This window comes from Poecilia latipinna, unplaced genomic scaffold, assembly GCF_001443285.1.
Source record: "Poecilia latipinna isolate Pla-1442-1.1 unplaced genomic scaffold, P_latipinna-1.0 Scaffold187, whole genome shotgun sequence".
NCBI lineage: Eukaryota > Metazoa > Chordata > Actinopteri > Cyprinodontiformes > Poeciliidae > Poecilia > Poecilia latipinna.
In genome coordinates this window covers 77464-97166 of record NW_015112803.1, presented here as the reverse complement: position 1 = coordinate 97166, position 19703 = coordinate 77464, and the positions used below count along the sequence as shown (strand labels likewise).

General features: G+C 39.7%; 2 protein-coding genes across 11 annotated transcripts in view; both read left to right on the top strand.

Annotated features, from left to right (window-relative positions):
• The window catches only part of sptbn2 (spectrin, beta, non-erythrocytic 2), a 65546-nt gene extending 56773 nt beyond the window's left edge, over positions 1-8773 (top strand). For 2 of the 6 annotated variants that reach the window (XM_015030589.1, XM_015030591.1), the window contains 12 exons: positions 38-412; positions 496-740; positions 1322-1460; positions 1577-1661; positions 2241-2437; positions 2612-2739; positions 2822-2897; positions 4055-4132; positions 5663-5841; positions 7457-7630; positions 7719-7761; positions 7875-8773. In XM_015030589.1, the coding sequence (XP_014886075.1) occupies positions 38-412; positions 496-740; positions 1322-1460; positions 1577-1661; positions 2241-2437; positions 2612-2739; positions 2822-2897; positions 4055-4132; positions 5663-5841; positions 7457-7630; positions 7719-7761; positions 7875-8078 (1923 nt within the window). In that variant the 3' untranslated portion in view covers positions 8079-8773. Of the gene's footprint in view, positions 1-37; positions 413-495; positions 741-1321; positions 1461-1576; positions 1662-2240; positions 2438-2611; positions 2749-2821; positions 2898-4054; positions 4133-5662; positions 5842-5903; positions 5915-7456; positions 7631-7718; positions 7762-7874 lie in introns of those variants that run through there. The other 4 variants (XM_015030592.1, XM_015030593.1, XM_015030590.1 and 1 more) reach the window with 3 other exon arrangements.
• A 3697-nt stretch (positions 8774-12470) lies between these two features.
• The window catches only part of dpf2 (double PHD fingers 2), a 14954-nt gene continuing 7721 nt past the window's right edge, over positions 12471-19703 (top strand). For 3 of the 5 annotated variants that reach the window (XM_015030584.1, XM_015030586.1, XM_015030583.1), the window contains exons 1-7: positions 12471-12564; positions 15699-15859; positions 16762-16869; positions 17049-17227; positions 17330-17422; positions 17491-17569; positions 17804-17845. In XM_015030584.1, the coding sequence (XP_014886070.1) occupies positions 12533-12564; positions 15699-15859; positions 16762-16869; positions 17049-17227; positions 17330-17422; positions 17491-17569; positions 17804-17845 (694 nt within the window). In that variant the 5' untranslated portion in view covers positions 12471-12532. The remainder of the gene's footprint in view (positions 12565-15698; positions 15860-16761; positions 16870-17048; positions 17228-17329; positions 17423-17490; positions 17570-17803; positions 17846-19703) is intronic. The other 2 variants (XM_015030588.1, XM_015030587.1) reach the window with 1 other exon arrangement.

The window sequence follows — 19703 nt, the reverse complement described above, 5'->3', positions numbered from 1 at the left end:
ATGTTGCCCCGATTTCTGTTTTTTCTTTCTATCACAGATGCTGAGGGACAAGTTTCGTGAGTTTGCTCGTGACACCAGCACCATCGGCCAGGAGCGTGTAGACGGCGTGAATGCGTTGGCAGATGACCTCATCGAGTCCGGTCACCCTGAGAACGCCAGCGTGGCCGAATGGAAGGACGGTCTAAATGAGGCCTGGGCTGACCTGCTAGAGCTTATTGACACACGCACGCAAATGTTAGCCGCCTCCTACGAGCTGCACAGGTTCCATCAAGATGCTATGGAGGTGCTCGGACGCATCAAGGAGAAGAAGGAGGCGGTGCCTTCAGACCTTGGCCGGGATCTAAACACGGTCCAGCATCTCCACAGACAGCACAACACTTTTGAAAATGACATCCAGGCTCTCAGCGGACAAGTGAGTGAAAAGATGTTGTTGGATTTCGAAAGCGGCTTCAGATCAGAACACAGAAGGCCTTCTCTTCCTCTTTTAACTCCAAGGTGAACCAGGTGCAGGATGATGCAGCACGTCTGCAGAAGGCTTACGCCGGTGAAAAAGCAGATGACATTCAAAAGAGCGAAACAGCCGTGACAACTGCCTGGCAGGGGCTGCTGGAGGCCGGCAAAGCCCGCAGGCTCCTCCTGCTGGACACAGTGGAGAAGTTCCGCTTCTTAAACATGGTGCGAGACCTCATGCTCTGGATGGACGGCATCAACGTGCAGATCGACGCGCATGAAAGTCCGAGGTAAATTGAGTATTTACCAGTAACTGGAATGGGTTGTATAAAAACCAGAAGTGGGTAGAGTACCCAAAAATGATTCTCAAGTAAGAGTAAACAAGTATTTGGTAAAAAGCCTACTCAGGTACTCAGCTACTGAGGTACTGAGTTACTGAGATCGAATATCTTAAGGCATTGATGCATGTCTTGAGTCTTCACTTAGAAAGACCCAGGTCAGAGGTCAGTCATATTTCAGATGGACATTATGTGGAAATTTTGGCATTTTAAAGACCAAAAGGAAAATAAATAATATGGTTGCAAAATAACAAAATTAGGCAAAAGAAAAAAAATTCCAAAACAATTTATTTCGGTATATGGTGAATTTTTGGTTAAAACAAGCTTGTTCTCCATTAGTAATTTAGTGTATAAAGTATCCAGACATTTTACTCGACTAAAGAGTAGCGATATAATAAAATTACTCAAGTAAAAGTAAAAATTACAGCGTTGTAAAAAATACTCCTAAAAGTATTTTTATTACATCAATAAATGTAAGTCGGTTCTATCCAACTCTGATAATAACACTAACTCTCTTGTTTGCTTTATTTAAGGGATGTATCATCTGCTGAGTTAGTCATCGTCAATCATAAGGGCATCAAATCGGAGATTGAGACCAGAGCAGACAGCTTCACTGCCTCCACCAAGATGGGGAATGACCTCATCAACAAGAACCATTACGCATCCGACGAGGTATTTGGCTACGATTCAAGGAAAACTATTTCAGAGGGAACACAATAACCTGCTTTTAGTGTCTTCATACCATACAGCTCAATACCCTGTTTACTCAATGCTCCTTTAATCTGCAGATCCGAGAGAAAATGGCTCAGCTCCAGGAAAAAAGAGACGAGATCAACAGCAAGTGGCAGGAGAAGATGGACCATTTACAAATTGGTAGGCATAGGAATTTCATTTCATTTCAAAGGAAATTTGGAGTACTACATTATTAAATGACCTAGATAGATATAAATTCAAATTCAAAGAGGATCTTGTCCTGAAACAAAAGGTTATTGTTTTGGCTTATTAATTAAATCATCTAACTGTGATGTGGCAACAGGCAAGCATGTAGGTGCAGGTTTAAGTAGGTGCAGGTTTAAAAAGGAAGATATGCAAATGGGAAGGTTTAGGCTGGAGGCTGGAGGATTTTATTGGAAGTTTTGAAATTTATTGTTGTTAAATGACATAATGCTGCAACGGCAGCTATTTTATTAAGATCCCTTTTGGAAAAGTAAGCATACTTCCATGCATTCGACTAACTCATGTGGGATCAGTCCATTTTTAATTGACGTCATTTTTGTTTTTCTCCAACACTATCATTTCCTTCTTACTTAAATGAGTTACCACAGTCCTGCTACTGGTTTGAATGTCTTCTTACCAAGATAGTGAAGCAAGCTCTAATAGCTTATATTGTGACTCTTAACACATTTCATGATTTATTAGTATTTGTTAACTTGGTGTTTGTATTTGCGTTAGTGCTGGAGGTGCTGCAGTTTGGACGAGACGCCAACGTGGCAGAGTCGTGGCTGGCAGGGCAAGAACCTCTTGTCCGAGCAGCGGAGCTTGGTGCCAACGTCGACGAGGTTGAGAGCCTCATTAAGCGCCACGAAGCCTTCGAGAAACTCGCTGCAGCATGGGAGGAACGTTTTGTGCAGCTCGAAAAACTTACCACAGTAAGTACAATGATCGCCTTCCTTCTGAACTCTGGGTGCCGACTCAGCCTGGACTTTCTGAAAGATTTTCTTATTAAAATGTTTAGCGATTCTGGGAAGTGGCCTGGCAGATTCAGGATGTTTCTAACCTCCTTTATGACAGCCAATTAAAGTTTGACTCGTCTTTTTCTCCAGCTGGAGGAGCATGAGATGCAGAGGAGGCGAGAAGAAGAGGAGAGAGCACGGCGACCTCCTACTCCTCCGCCTGTAGAAGAGGTGGTGCCGTCTGAGCCAGATAGTCAGCCACATGATTCAGCAGCCAGGTAGGAGATGTTTGAAAGAGCAGGCAGCAAAACCAAACCTGTTTTTCCGTTCACATGACATTCATCTGTCTTTTAAACACAGAACAAGTCTGGACCAGACGACACTTAATCAGTCGCTGGCAGTGAATGGAGTGCATAGCGATAATGACACGTCTCAGGTGAGACAGGTTTGCCTTGTCCAACGTTGTCGTGTTTTTCCCATGCTGTTGGCCTCATTTCATGTTGTATTCATTTATGATTCGAGTGGGTTATTGGGATGTGTTTTCAATTTTGAATAAATCATTTAAAATTACTGTTAATATGCAAAATTCAACCAAGTCCAATTTTATTCCAACTCCATTGATTCAAAATCACTTCACATGAAAAGTATTTCTCATTGTTTGTCCTTGGTTGTCATACCGCTGTGAACGGTGTCACATCTTTATATGGCATATGACAGAAAGTGTTGAATCTTAATTTAACATAGAATCTTAAGTTTCAATGTATTTTACTGGGATTTTAGGTGATAGACCCACAATGAAATATGGTGGCGGCACTGGTAACATGCTGTCAAATCTTTTTGCACCTTAAAAACATAAACACACCAGAGCTACAATAGACTAGTTTAGATACAACCTAGTGCAAATCCTGACCCTTTTCCATTTGAGAATCTGTAACAAGCCTGAAGTCAGTGTTCAGAATCTCTCCATCTAAGCTGCTTTTCAAAGAATGCAGCAAAATTCAAGTCTAGATGTGGAAAACTAGAGGCATAACCTAAATGGTTTGCAACTGTAATTGCATGAAAATGTGATTTTCCTGCTGAGGACAATTGCTTGCCACACCTTTGAGATTTTTACCTGAAATCTGTGTTGTATTTTCCTTCCACTTTACAATTATGCACCGCTCAGTCTATTACTAAAGATCCCAGGAAATTACATTGCACTATATGGTTGTAATGCTCCAAAATGTGAAAAAGCTTTTCATTCACTGCATTTAGAAGTGGTTAGGTTATAGAATTAATATTTTGTCTTTACTGGAGCAACATGCCCAGAAAAAATGTAAAAAATTAAAAAATTACAGTTTTATCTTTTACAGCGGAGGAGGAGAGGGGCCTGGGGAGAAAACGGTGCAGTTTTATATACATGTAGTTCAGTCTGTTCTCATTGTCTAACCAAAAGCATCACAAAGTGACCTGGATGTGTTTTAATTTTGATCATGGCTGTTGACCGTGATGTGTTGGTATCTTTGTTAAACTAAAAAAGTTCAAGCCCTGAACTAACATTCAAGTGTCTGCCAGCGACGGACTCTTAACAATTTCTCATTGCATTCTTGCCAGCAGTCATTATCGCTGCCGTTGTCAGTGGGAAAGAAATCAGAGCCTAAACGTGTGTGTAAGCCCAAACAGCAGGAGCGTGTGAGTAATGAGCCATGGTCAGCTTTGTTGTAGCCCACCCCCCCACACACCCCCTCACCTTCTTGACAGCCTCCGCTCAGCTCCTGGTCAGCAGCAGTACTTCTTCTTTTAAGAAGCCATTGCTTCTTTGCATCCACTGCTTTATTTATTAATGAACCACATAGCTTCATTAATGGGTCCCATTGCTGCAAAAAAAAAAAAAGCATGATGCACATTCATGAACGGGTTGTTGTCATGGATCTGATGTTGCGGTTTGCGGCTGCTGTGTATGTGCTTGTATCGACCAGGACGGGAGTCTCTAAATGTGGGGCAGAGTAAATGTGGTGGTTATCACAGCTGTTCAGTCGTATTTTTCTATGTGGCTTGTGGTAGTGTCTGTATGTTTACTTCTGAGTGTATATGTTGCTTAAAGCAGTTAAAGCTTTGAGTAGTGAATAGTTTTAATAATGGAAAAGAGATGAATAAGTGCCTTAGTTTCAATACTGCTAAAAGTTGGATATTTTTAAATTAAGTCATATTTTCTGTTTTTGTATATTTCATTCAGTAAAAACGTAGCAAACTTCAAAGATTACTTAGCAGAGATTTATTTTTTTTAGTTGGAAACATAAACATTTTCCTACTTATTTTCAGAACTCTAATAAAGCAAGTTGTAACTAAATTTAAAAATATTCTGCTGTCATCTATCGATATGTCAAACGAGAGGCACTACTGTGCAAGAGAGCAGTCGTTGAAAAACAAGCTTTCAACATAATTTTAAGGCAAATGGAAGTTAAATTGTTGAAGTTTTATTCTGGCTTCAGTGGCTCTTGTTGCTAAAATGGCAGTCTCAATGTGGATAGGATATAGATACTCAAAAGGATAAAACAAAGCATCTCCATTCAGCCTTCCTGATATCTCACACTTCCTCATTTTCTCACAGCCTGAATGAGCTGCAGACACAACATACCGTCTCTTTAAAACGTGTTTCCTTTCAAGTAGCTTCCTAGATCTCTGAGTCGTCTTTATGCAGTAACACACAGTGTTGCAAGTTCTGTCTGGCTTTATTAAATATGGTGCATTTAAAAAAAATTGTTTTTTTGTTTTGTTCATTTTGTTTAACCAGCAGGTCTGATGAATCTGAAATTGGCAGATTTCTCAGTGCAGCTCTACATTTTTGTCCTTTGTTTTTTAAAGATTGTAAGGAAAAGTGGAATTAAACTTACTGAGGTTTTAACTAAGTAGGTTATAATTTGAATTGGTATAAATTTTTTCCCCAAAAAATAAGCTAAAGGATGTTTAGCTTATGCTGTTCAGTGCTTCTTGTATGTTTCCTTTGTCTCACAGTTATAATGTAGTAGTAACCTCTTGTGTAACATGTGATTATATGAATCCAGTGGACCCCCGTGTTCAGTACCTCAGTTTATCATGCAGTGTGTTAAAGCAAGCATCATTATGGCTTTTTGTGTTTGGCTGTGAACGGCTGCTTTGCTGCTCCCTTGGTCTTTTTCTGATATCTCCTGCCTTACCACTTTGGTCTGGTTTTAACCACAGGGCTCAGAGTCCGACTCGGTTAATGGACCCGGTAGAGACAGCGGCCTGGCGTCCTCTCGCCTCGAGCCGTCTGCCACGCTACCAAGCAGAGGCGGTGCCGACTCCGAGCCAGAAACCATGGAGGGCATCCTCTGCCGAAAACAGGAGATGGAGTCCCACAACAAAAAGGCAGCTACCAGGTAGGAATTTGGTGAAAAGAGAGTGGTGACCTGCTTACAGACTGGGGAACAAATTTAATTAGCTGAAGAGCACTTTATATTTCATTTGATGGAGCTTGGACCACACACATTCTGATGGCTGTGGATCTTATTCAAAGTTCTTACACTTTTTTAAACACTTTTTTGAAAGACTATTTTTGTGATAGGCTGTTACAAATAATAAAGTAAATGGAAAGTAATTCAAGGTGCACTCTTCATGTTTTTTTTTTTTTACAAACTGACAGAACAGAGAACAAATTAACTACTTCTGTCAGTCTGTAATTTGCAAAGCCTCTATTTAACAAATTAACCAAATAATGAGATAAAGCATTACATCAACACTTGCAATGTAATAATCACTCTAATAGAAATTAACAACTCACCCCCGGCCCCCCTCATTTTAAATGTAATTATTTTCAGAGTTTGGGAAACCATCTGGTTATGATCAATATCATAGAGTATTGAATCACATAAAATATTGGTAAAACTATTGTGAAAATGAATCTGTGTAATGAAAAACATTTGTATATTTATAAAATTAGTTTTAATTTTTACAAATATAAAAATTCATCAGCTTTTGACCAACTTTTAGAGTCAGTTTGGAGGAATATTGTAAAAATAGTGCAACATCATTTACTGTTGTTTTAGACATAATTTATCCATACATAAAAAGCAAACTTAAAAACTTTTAAACATTAATATTCACTTCAGGCAGACTAAACTATCACAAAATACACAGACACATGTTCGTATAGGAGCTTCATTTATACTTAGTTTTACAATGCGGCTCAACAGTCAAAGCTCTTAATTACAAATTTTTTGACCCGGTCAAACGTCACGTTAATTTATTCATGCAGCTTCTCTGCAAAGCATAAAAGTTGGAACGTTACTCGGGTCAGGACAAACATTGGCCTGCAGCAGTCCATCTTGGAAATCTAATTCAGATTCTAAACGCACCCTGAAGAGCCATCTGCTTTTCTTTTCATTCTGGATTTACTACGATTACACAAGAGAGCTGTAAAAGGAGTGACTACAGGCTGGAGGAATAGGCCACTTTAGCATAAAACTTAGGTGTTGTTAACTTATATGTGCAACTTGAAGCACAACCCCTTAAAAATAGTGTCAATTTGCTCCTTCATTTTCTATATTTTTGTGTGTTGCGTATTTAGGAATCAAATATTTTATGTGTAGTTTTATTTAAATGATTGATCAGCTGTTTGAATCAAACCATCCAAGTTTTTTCAGTCACTTTAATACCGAGTACATAAACAGATCTTAATTTATTCCAGAATGAAATTTATTTGTATCAAAACTTTCTAATTTTTGGGACACCACACTTGTAAACCTTTTAAGATTGTTTCTGAGCCAGGTGTGTGCTACTCTTAAAGTCTATCTAGTTTTTATTTCTAAGATTTGGTCAACTTTGGTGTCAAAAGCTGGTTTTCACTCCTGTTGCCGTGGCAATTGCAATATCTTTCACTTCATTATAAATCCCTCAAATAAGGCTGTGAAATATATCTATTACGTTCTTTTAAGCTATTTTGTTATGTCAACAAACTGGATCATTCATACTAATCAGACTAATTTGCTCCAACAGATCGTGGCAGAACGTGTACTGCGTTCTTAGAAAAGGGAGTCTGGGTTTTTATAAAGACAGCAAGAGTGCCAGTAATGGCATCCCATACCATGGAGAGGTTCCCATTGGGCTGGATGGCTCTGTGTGTGAAGTAGCCCACGATTATAAAAAGAGGAAACACGTATTCAAGCTCAGGTGAGGGTAAAATAATTTAAAGCAAATTCACCTGTTGGTATCAATAAATGAGTGCAAGAGTCATTTTTCCTGTTTCATGTGTCTGCAGGCTAGGAGATGGGAAAGAGTATCTGTTCCAAGCCAAGGATGAGGTGAGATGTACAGACTTGTCATTTTAAAGCTGCATCTGCAGTAAAATGAATGATGAGGTATAATAAACACTTTGTTGTTGTTTTTTTGTTTTGTTTTGTTTTGTTTTTTTAAGGCGGAAATGAGTTCCTGGATTCAGTCCATCGCTGGCTCCATCCCATCAGGAGCAGGGGACTCACCGGGGGCGCCCCGACTCAGCCGCGCCATGACGATGCCCCCCATCTCGCCCAGCTCAGGAGAAGGCGTAACCATGCGCAACAAAGAGGGAAAAGAGAAGGATCGTGAGAAGAGATTCAGCTTCTTTGGCAAGAAGAAATAGGACATTTGTAAATGGAAACATCCAAAATCAAAAAAATTTCACAGACTGAGGCAGGCGGACGGAAAGGTACACACAGGTCAGACAGACGCACTGCTCCCCATGCAGGACCCGAGGAATTGCCAACAGATCTGTCACTTGGGATCCTTTTTTGACTTCCTTTTCTGTTTGTCCCCCTCAGCGTTTTAATTTCTTGTTTACTTTATTTTCTCCCAATCCATACTTACTATTCACATTTATCCCCCAGACTAGCGTCAGACAAGCTTGTTAGTCGGTAACATCAGCTGGATTGAACAGGTCAGACGACTGAAGCGGCTCGTCGTCTGCAGGAATCGTCTCACAGTGACTCCCAGCGGACGGAGTCTCCAGGAAAACTGCGGATCGTGTTTTTTTTTTTTTTTTTTTTTTTTTTTTTTTCCCCACTCCTCACAAGCTCTCTCTTTTGTTTGGGGGCGATAACATCCGTTTGTTTTTATGTTGATGTTAGTAACTTGATTAATATTATCATTAATATTTATCTTTTGCAATGTATGGTTTGAGAAGAAAACTAATTAGCTAATGACTTGATTTATGTTGTGGAGAGAAACAAATTTGGTTCAACTAGTGGAGAATGTTGGTCTTGCCCTTGTATTTTTTTTTTCTCTTTAGGACAGAACATTTATGAGGTGTTTTGCAACAAAAATAAAGCTCGAGTTTTAGCCGTGTGCGTTAAATGATCACAGGTACCACTGGGAAAATTATATATACATATATTTAATTAGTGGTCTGATAATTCTTTTTTCTTGTTTATCTCCAATTTTGCCTGCATTTGATTATTTCTTTTGAGTGATATTTTCTGCTTGATTTTTGACGTTTTTCTTTTCCTTCATAAAGCAGAGATTAGTTTTCTAGTGTGAGCGTGTGTGAGTTGTGGTGCTGTGGATTTTGCATGTTTATTTGTTCCTGATTAAATACGGTCAGATGGATGTTGCTTTTCGAAAACCAGACACAAGCAAACTATCACTGGAGTAATTTTCTGAAAATGTTACTTTTCCTTTCGCTTTACAGTAGCTGCAACCAGTAACATTCCTCTAGACATTATTTTACTCCTCTTTGTTTTAGTCTCCTAAACTATTTTCCGTTGTTTTGGCCAAAATGAAAGCTTTGGGGACAGTTTGCAGATGAGAAGCTGAAGCACATTTTGTGGCAGCAGACTGCAGTGATGAGAGCAGGACTGAAGGACAGATTTCATTCCAAGCGAGGGGAGTGGAAGTGAGACAGGAGGGGCATTGATGAAGACGCTTTTCGGTGCTCTCCTACAACCAGACATGAGCCTGACCTTTACTTGAACACACTACATTTATTCTGATCCCTTTTTACAAACACACACCCTTCATTCGAAACGGTCTTAAAGTTTTCTTAGTACAAATAAGTGAATGTTAACCATGTGCCCTGTGGCAATGACCTAATGTATGTCAGTGGATTATTAGTCTAGATGCAATGATGGCGACCATGAGGAGCTCTGCTTACAAGCAGCCAAGTTACTGAGGAAAACGGTCCTGGAGTTAGTTTAATGAACATTTTTGCTTTTTTTGTTTTTTAATTTGAATATATGGCATGACGATGTGGGCTGATTATTGTACGTATCTGAGGATTACCATCTACTTTATATGTTAATTTATTCTGGAAACATCAGCTCTTAATCAGGACTAGATGCAACAATTAGATGTAATTGGGAGATAAAAGGGAAAAACTCACTCTAGCATAGCAAATGTAAGCAAATACTAGGTGATAGTTTCCTCAAATATAATTTATGAAAAGGACCTTTACAGGATGTAGACATTAGTACAAATTTACACAATTGTTCATAGCTGCACCTGATCGTACATGAAACCAAGTAAACAGTTTAAGACGTTAGCTGCAATTTGTGTGTTTTTTTTTTTTTTTTGTTGTCGTTTGTTTTGTTTTTAACAGTATATGTACCCCTACAAATTTGAGTGGCATGACTTGTAAAAGTATTTACCTATATGGATGTCACACCTAGGCATGGGCTGGTATTTTTAATCCGAGTTAAAAATACTAGGGTATCGCATAATTTCAACCAACATTTAAAACGAGCATATGAAATATTGTCTTATTGTTAGTAGTTTTCAAGTGCTTACCGTGGAGAATATTATAGTTTTTTACTGTTCTTGGTTTTTATAGAGCAATACGAGCCATTAGCTAGTTAATTAGTCTGGTTACCTGCTCTGGTAGCTAGCCTGCAGTAGGCTGCTTAACAGACATGCTGCTCAGCTGTAGTTTTAAAAAGGTCCATTTTCACACCATGACTCTGTTTTGCAGGTAGGGTTATTTTCAAAAATCCTTTTTGTCTTTTGTAAACAAAAGGAAGGTGTTAGATTTTTTTTTTTCTCTCTTCACTTTGATGCATCTTGAGACTGCTAACCGCCCCATGCCTAGTCAATCTGCACCGCAGGCTGGTCACACAAATCATCTCGAAAGGGATGCTGGTCATTTTGTGAAGAGTAGACTTCATGGTGATTTGTCCCAATCATTAATAAAGATAATTGGTATGACATGGAATGAAATGAAATGGCAACATGTAGGTACAAAGTGGGGGTACAAAATGGCAAAGAGGCAACTTTCACCTTTTAAGCCAAATGGTTTTCTTTTCCTTGTCCAAACAAGGACTGTTTAGATAAAGGAATTCCCTGAACTCCTTTTGAATGCAGATTACTTAAGAGCAGGCAGCCCCAACGATATAAAGCACACCTGTTTCTATCTGTAGGACTGAATATTCCAGGCATGACAGAGCTTTCAGTTTCAGTTTAGGTTGCCTGAAATTAAGCCACAATAAAGAACCACATAACATGCATTACGTGAGCCAACGCAATTGGCACAAATTGGAAGAGAGGCGTCGTTCTTCCCCGGTGGACAAGCTGGTGAGACTCCCAGCGCTACCCGTTCTCCCAACATTTAATACCGCATCCGATTGATGCTGCCGAGCTCCAGCTCAGAGGTCGCACAGTGTATTTTCATACTGGCTCGTTTGAATGTGAATGAACTCAACTGAATTTGGCCAAATTGGTCAAGTGAAGCTTAACTCATACTTGACGTACTGTACACAGGCTCTGTATCACACATACTCATATTAATACGACTTTGGTACTCCAGTCTTGTGGGAATGTCCTCAACTGGCTATGATTTGATGTTGCATATTGCATCCTTTCTAAAACATATATAACTTTGTGCTACTGGTGAGCTTTGACCAGGACATAAAAAGTATGCATTATTGATGTCAAGCAGGTTTTTGGATCGAAGAGTACTGGTATCGATGAAGAAAAACAGCTTTTACATGTTAAGTATTAGATGTGGTTGAATATAGACTGCTGACAGTTTGAGCTTCCTCTTTCAGAAGAATGCTGAATATTTGCTGTCCAATGGGAGCTTGTATTTTTTTCATCCAGTGGTCTGTCTTGCAGCATTTGATAAACCTTTTCTTCTCTCATTTCTCAGTACCTTTGACAAATGTCTGTTCCTTCCTCTGTAATTCAGAGTTGTTAATACCACTACTTGTATTAATTGCTCTTATGACCATTATTGCTACTGTTGTTACTATTACTACTACTGTTACTAATGCAACTTATTGCAAAAATTACAACTGCTGTCCCATTTTCTTTTCAGGTACGTGTCTGTAATGCCAGACTCTTCCACACGATGTCAGTGTGCTGTGGAGCATTTTCATTACAAATCAAAAATACTGTTTGTTGACTTGTGTATCTACATCTAATATTAGGAATAATAAAACGGTTTAATCAACACAGGTGGTTGGGATTCTTTTTTTTTTTTTATTTTGTGAAGAGGGTTTTTTTTTATGCTGGTTCACATGGCTTCTTATGTTCCAGACTAAAAAGAGGGATTAAATGGATGCCCAAACTGAGATTCTTCAGACTAGTGTTTAATTTTTCAACATTAACAACCACAAATGTCTATATTAGGATTCCACAAAAAATAGTTTATAAGTGTCAAGCGAAAGGAAAAAAAACAACATAAATTTCAGCAGTCAAAACTACATATACACAGTGCAATGCAATCCACCTAACGTAAAAGGTGGACACTATACAGAAAAGCAGCCAAAATCCCCATGGAAACCTTCAGAGGGAGGCAAATATCCTACAGGTAAAACAAAATTTGGACACCTCCTTCATTGTCCCAATAAACCCAATAAACTCTTTTTTTGTTCTTTTGCTGTAATGTGATAAAATACGAAACCGTTTAATTGCCGTCATTGCCGAAACTCCAATTGGGACAAAAAAAAAAAAAAAAGCAAAACAAAAACTAAACATCCAAATAATTGCAGTGACACCTATTCGCCACTAGGAGCCGCACGAATTCAAGCTTCTGCTCCATCTGCCTACAAGTCCAGACAGGGGGCACTCATTACCCGGCAGGCACTTTTACCCGTGTTTTAAAGCAAGATGGCAGCTGTTGTTGAGAATGTTGTCAAACTGTAAGTACTGGACTTCCTTGCAGATTTTATACCTATAAAGGTGACGCTCACCTCAGTCACGTTATTATGTTTGTATAGTTACTCATTCACCGACTCTTTCGCCAGCTAGCTTGGGAGCATTCTGTTTTAGTGCGGTTAGCCAACGCTGTCGAAGCGTCGTGTCTGTCTTTTTACATCCTGGAATGGAAGTGGAAGTTAGCCGACACGCAACTTATACTTTTCTACACACACGAGTCACTAACATGTGTTGAGAAACGTGTGTGAAGTTTCCTTGTAGCGTCGGTGTTATTAATTGTTACGTTCTTGTGGTCAAACGGTCGACGCAGCTAGGTGGCTCGCACGCTAACAAGCTAAAGAGTCCAACGCTGTTTATGACAACTGGCCGACTAGGTTTTGATGAATGAAACACTGGCGGTGAAGTTTGTTTTCTTTAATTTTGAAAGCTTAGACGCTTCTGTAGCTGTCACGCTTTAGTTCAGATCACTGCAACTCTTTTTGAGGTGCAAAGTTTATTGCTTAGATGAGGCGTGTGCGTGAGCTCAAACGTTCCTCCATTTCCGCCGTCTCCCTCATGATGCAGCGGTGCAGCCTGAACCCTGGTTAATGTTAGACTCTAATTACAAGCCTTTAACTGAGATTACACACACGCCATACCGACACATGTCCTCAAATAACCTCGGCAATGTTTAGAAAATATGTAAAACGTGCTTTGATAACTTTTTAAATGTATGTTTGTATTCACCAGCTCCTGTCAAACTTTCCATACACTTATAAGCATACATTTGAGATCGATTTTAATGGTTTAAGGAGTCATTTAAATAGTTATTGAAAGGTGGAATGGGTTTACAATTTATAGCTTGAATAAACTTTTAAAAACAAGAATTAGGTGCATGAGTTTTAATAAACTGTGGATTAATCTACAAGTTATAATTTCTTAATCAATCCCAAGGTTTTCCCCCAGAAAATCTACTAAGCCAGGTGGTTCGGTGTCAGGGCAGTCATTCATCCAGCATTTATTATGTTTTTGAGTTAAAAATGGTTAAAGTTGGCAGGAAAATTAAAAATGTCACTTGATGATTATGTGTTATTGAAACATTGGCGATTAATACCTGAACACCAACTATAAAGTCTTAATAAAAGCAAACATTTTAAAATACTTAACTAAATAAGCAATGCTTAGCCTGGTGAGGGCGCAAGTAGAGCCTGGTGGCCCGCCAGGCTTATAGTACACTGGGGGAAACCCTGAATCTCGATTAGTAACATTCTGTTTAATCCACTTTAACAAGTGGCAGAGAAATCAAATGACATAACATATTTTTGGCTACATATATTATTTCTTTTCTTGCTATCTTTGAAGTGTATTTAAATGGGATGGTTTTCCTCTACTAGCATAACTAATGCATTTTCCATAGGGTTGCAGTCAGGACTGTTTTTAAAGATAAAATATTGTTTGGAATGTTTTATCCATTCCAAGCAATTTTGTTTTGTGTTTACGATCATTGTCCAGTTGGAACAACCGGGTCCTAATTTTAATGTTAATTTGAATTAATTATTTATTATACCATTCATTTGTGCAACATTCCAGTAGCACTGGTAGTAGAACAAGACTATCAGGTTGAGGTAAGTGTCCTTACTTCAACGTATCCAAACTTCATTTTTGTCATTTTAGCATCATAACTCAAACCTTTTTCTCCAGAAGAAAGCACCACATTTCATTCAAGCTTGAATATGTCAAGCATTTCTGTCTTGGTCCCTGTACTCCCAGTTCATGTTGATGTTAAATTGCCCTTTCTGTAGAGTATGGTGCTGTTGTCACTTCCTGTTCAGGTTAGACTTAAACCTTTGTCATTTTGTGGTTGTTCTTCGTCAACCTAGCAAATCTGCCATTGAGGGTGACAGTTTGGATCCCATGGCTGAAACAAAGTTGGGTGTACCAATTGGACATTGATCCAAAATCTTTTGAAATGGGTAAAGTTAGCTTAGATTAAACTGTTTCTGTTCTGACCATGACATTATCCTCAAAGCAAAGTCTTTGCCGGAAAACCAACCAATTAAAATGAGCCCTACTAAGTCTAAGAACAGTGGTCAAAGGATAATGCTAGAAGCTTTATCAAAAACAAAAACTAAGAGACTTTTATCCACAATAGAACTTTAATATATTAATAGAAACAATACGTCATATGTAAATCTATGACTGGCACAGACAGTAAATGGTTAAATTTGACTCATTTCACTGTATTCTCAGGTCACATTCTTCAGCACCAGATTTTTTTGGAAGTAAATACTGAGATGCAGTTTAAATGTTGAGCTCATGACTCAGTTTTCTGAACTGAGCAGTGACATTCTCTTACTGGAAACTTTTTTTTTTTTTGTATGATTGATATTCAAATAAATACTCCTGTCAGCTTTTTCCACTGGAGGGCTGCTGGGTACGGTTAGGTTCTGTCTTTAACTGGAGTAACTTTAAGGAAGTAGACTCGACCGCTGAAATGCCGGTAGCTGGGTAGTGGCCAGTCTCTTGCTCAACTGCAGTTCAGTTCCTGCAAAACTTTTTGGCTAGTTTGTGTCGCAGATCCAACTTTTTATTACTCTGCTTGTAATTCTTCTACAAAGTAGGAAGTATGGATAAAAACCCAGCTCTCTGATATTTAGACCTCACTAACAGTTGACATTCTCAGAGCTTGTTTGAGTTAATTTGTTTAAGTAATAAATCCAGACTGAGTCGTAACTACAGCTGTATATTTCTAATGCTTTTTCCTTGATTTTCCCTTTTATCCATATTTTGTTAGGAGTCAGTCAGTGAGTTCCCTTTAAGAGTGTTCATAAATAACTTGGTCTGACTTTGTCGACCTTGGAGTCTTGATTGAGGCCCAGCTGCTGCGGCCGGCCTGTCACTGTGATCATTTTAGATAATGTCGCCAACTGTTTCTCGCTGCCACTGTAAAAAAAATGCTTGTGCAGCAGTGAGACGAGCCTCAGGAAACACTGATGAGGCTGAACTCCTACCCATACACACACACACACACACTTATTTTATTTTTTTTATTAGAAATGACTCGTGGCACCAAACCGCTGTTGGATTTTTCCTTATGAATTTAATATTTCAACTTCTTGCAACTTGCTGTTTTGCTCAGATTGGGAGAGCAATACTACAGAGATGCCTTGGAGCAGTGTCACAACTACAACGCCAGGCTGTGCGCTGAGAGGAGTGTTCGGATGCCGTTCCTGGACTCTCAGACCGGCGTGGCTCAGAGCAACTGCTACATCTGGATGGAGAAGAGACACCGGGGTCCTGGTAATACTCCAGATTTGCTCTCAGAGATTTTACAGAGCTTAACACAATCAGACCGAAGTTGAACTGTCGACACGCAGTCAGGTGGTTTTCGGATGTTTGTTTTCGCACAAACACACTAAACCGATCTCCCTCTACAGCAGCATCCTGGTGTTTTCCACTTAAACAAACACACCCACAAAATTCAGACCAAACGCACAATGGCTTCCAATGGAGAGGGGGTGAAATGTTCGATTATTGTCACACAGTTGCAACAATGAGAACCGATTTCAAAAGTCCATTCTGAGCCCTTCCACCCTTTGTAAGAAGTAGAAGTCTAAGGAGATGTAAACCCTTTGCAGAAGCATTCCTACCTGTTCATCTTTTCCACATTTACTCTCCTAACAACCACAAACTTCTATTTCAGCATTTTGTATGGAATTCATGATCTGCAGAGGTCAGGATCGAGAATCAGTTGACGTCGTAACTACTAGTTATTGCTACAGTTGTGGCTTTAATGGAAGAAATATGTAAAAATGTTAAGCGGTTCTCTTGGCAGCATTATTCTGTGGGAATACTTTTGTTCAGCAAGGACAATAAAGCTGATCAGAGAGATATACACCCAAAAAACTTGTAAACCTTTTGAGCTAGAGTTATATCATTTGTGGCTATAAAAGTAAGAAAATGAGAAGCTTAAGGGGTGTAAATACTTTTGCCAGGCGCTGTAGCTGGGTCAGCAGCAGGAGTTGCCAGCTTTAATTTCCTTTTGAATGCTACGAAGAGACAACTTCAACACACCGAGATCAGATATGGTATCTTCCATTAGGAAGGAAGCCACTGCTGAGTCATTTAGTCTGAGTGCCTCCATCAGCCTGCCGACCGTCCATCGATCTGGACGGGTCAGTGACGTGCTCTCCTCTCCTCAGGCATGGCTCCGGGTCAGCTCTACACGTACCCAGCCAGGAGGTGGAGGAAGAAACGGAGATCTCACCCTCCAGAAGACCCGCGCCTCATCTTCCCTCCTGTTAAGTCAGGTACCACGGCAACGAGCTCAACTCGACTTGCTCTCGGTTTAATTAGGTTTTCAACAACATGTCTGGTAAAGCTGCAGGATACCTCACTTAGTTTATGATGGAAAAAAATCACTTTCATGTTGAAGCATCAAAGCAAAGTATCAAGAAGTTTCTGTTTCGATCTGTTTTTTTACTCCTAGAAATAGATTTGGGGCTGAAGAAGGACGTCCTGCTGTCTTCGGATGGCAGCAGCTTGGAGGCCTTGCTGAAGGGGGAACCTCTGGACAAACGGACCCCGGTGGACATCCGGGGGTCAGAGGAAGACTCCAATCAGAGCGACTACACCGGCAGCCTGAACCCCGCCACCCGGATCAGAAAGGTTCCTGTTCTCACTCCCGACATCTCATTTACTGCCGACACTAAATGAGATGCTCAACCTGGGCTCTATTTATCTTCCACCCTCTTCCTCTCTTCAACATAGAGAATCCTCGAGCCAGACGACTTCCTGGATGACCTGGATGACGAAGACTACGAGGAAGACACGCCTAAAAGAAGAGGCAAAGGGAAAGGGAAGGTAAAGGTGAACTGAGTGTTTTTTCTTCATTTATCTGGACTTTGAGTTGACTCCAGCCTTGTCCGCAGGGTCGAGGAGTGGGTAGCGGCAGGAAGAAGCTGGACACGGCAGCGTTGGAGGACAGGGACAAGCCCTACGCCTGTGACAGTGAGTCCTCATGCGACAGTAATCCCGTAACAAAGCTAGTTAAAGTTCTGCTGCTTCTTGTTGCTGTTCTGTTGGTTCCCGCCACCTCTTTGCTGTCTTCAAATTGAGAATCTGTGCCTCTTGAGCTGTTTTTCTTCCCTCTATTGAAGCGGTTTCGCTTTCATTGCTGACCGACTGTTTCTGTTTCTCTGAGCTTCTGTCTGTGCTGTCCTCTGATTCTCTTCTCTCTTCCAGACACTATCAAACAAAAGCACATTTCAAAACCTTCTGAAAGAGGTAGATTTCTCTTCATCACTTTTTCCTCTCATTGCCTGTTACTGAGTAGATGTGTTTGTATGTACCGTCATTGTTCTTTTTTTCTGGAAGGAGGGATTTTTCCTTTGCTTGCAGTTTCTCTTGGCCAAAAACATAGACTCTCGTATCCAAATGTAATGAACCAGATTTTGAAGGTTTCAGTAGCTCTCAGCTTAAGTTTAGTTCTTGAAGATGAGTGTCAGTAAATTTTCCAGCTAAACTTCTTAGTTAATGCATGAGGTTTGATTTTTGTCCCCGTTTTTGTTTGCACCCTTCTGAACATTCACTCATTTCACATTCTATTTTTTCTAAAGGCCTTTGCTTTGATACTGAGTCAGTTTGATGTTTGCATGACCTTTTCAGTCTGTTCAGCCACCGTCTACAGTCACGTGGTTTGATGTGCTTATTTAGATCTTCAGACTCTCACCCAAGATGCTTATTTTGGTTGACAGATGATGAAATGTGGTGGTTAGCGTTTTGAGGAAATAAAAAGCAGAGCTTGGTGTAGTCTTTGACTTGCTACATCACATAACAACCCCACCCTCTCAGAGCGGCAGCTTCACACGGTTTCATCTTTGTGCTGTTTTTAAGATGGGGATGCCTGGTATCGCATAATCTCCTTTAATCTCAGTGGTTTATAGAGCACATGAAAACCAGCGGATTATTGTTGGAGGAGGGGGTTCATCTCAGTTGTAAAAGTCTTATTTAATATTTTGCCAACCAATACTTTATGTTTAAGATTGATGCTTTCTGTGAAGCTGAATAATTTCATAGTTTTAACTGCATCCTTTAGTTGTTTACTATCAAACTAAACCTAAATAGTGACCGCACCCTGCAGACATAATCATGACACCTGAACCTTTTCACTGTTTGTCTCATTATTACTACAAACTTTAGTGCATCTACCTGGGATTTCACATAATAGACACCAGAAAGTGGTGCACAATTCTGGAGTGGAAGGAAAATACGTGATTTTATTTTATTTTTATTGAGGAAAAATCTAAAAAGTGTGGCATGCATTTTGTCCTCACTCCCTCCTCCTCTGTACATTGATGCTCACAAAAGTCACCCAGTTAATAAATAGTCCATCTGTGTATTAATCAACATTCATCATAATGCAGCCAAAAGGCTCTGGAGGAGCTGCAGAGATTCCCAGTTCAAGAAGGAGAATCTGTCAACACTCCTGCCTTCAGTCGTGCATTGGACATGCGTATGTTTTGTGGAAGAACAGAACGTTATTGAAAGTTCCCATCTGTCATGTTTTTGCCCCTTGCATGTGAAACAAAGCGCCCGGTCAGATGAGATCAAAATGAAAGTTGTGTGGTGGTAAGTTGGCCCACATCGCCCTGAGCACAACCTCGCTATGGTAGAAATATGTAGGTGGCAGCGTCATGCTGGGGGGGGGGGTTGCATTTTATTAGCAGAGACATGATGCTCTGCCAGGATTGACAAAATACATTCAGGAAAAAACATCCAGTTGGATAACAATCGTAAAAACAGCCATAGCTCGAGAGAAATGAGTCGGATTAGAGCGCATTCATAACTGGTGTTCACAAACACTCCCCATCAAATTTAACCATGGTGGAGCTTTTTTTTTTTTTTTTTTTGCAAAGAATGTAAGGCATACATTTCAGTCCCTGGACATGCAATGCTGTTAGAAATATAGCCTGATAGATTTACGGCTGTAATTTCAGTGGAAAATGGTTCAACCAAGTTCTGGCTCAGGATACAAATGCATGACGCACTTGTCAGATTTTTTTTTTTTTTTTTTTTTTTTTAAAAACAAAATGGTAATAAAATTTTACAAAACAACATTTTTTTTTTTTTTAAAAAAATTTTC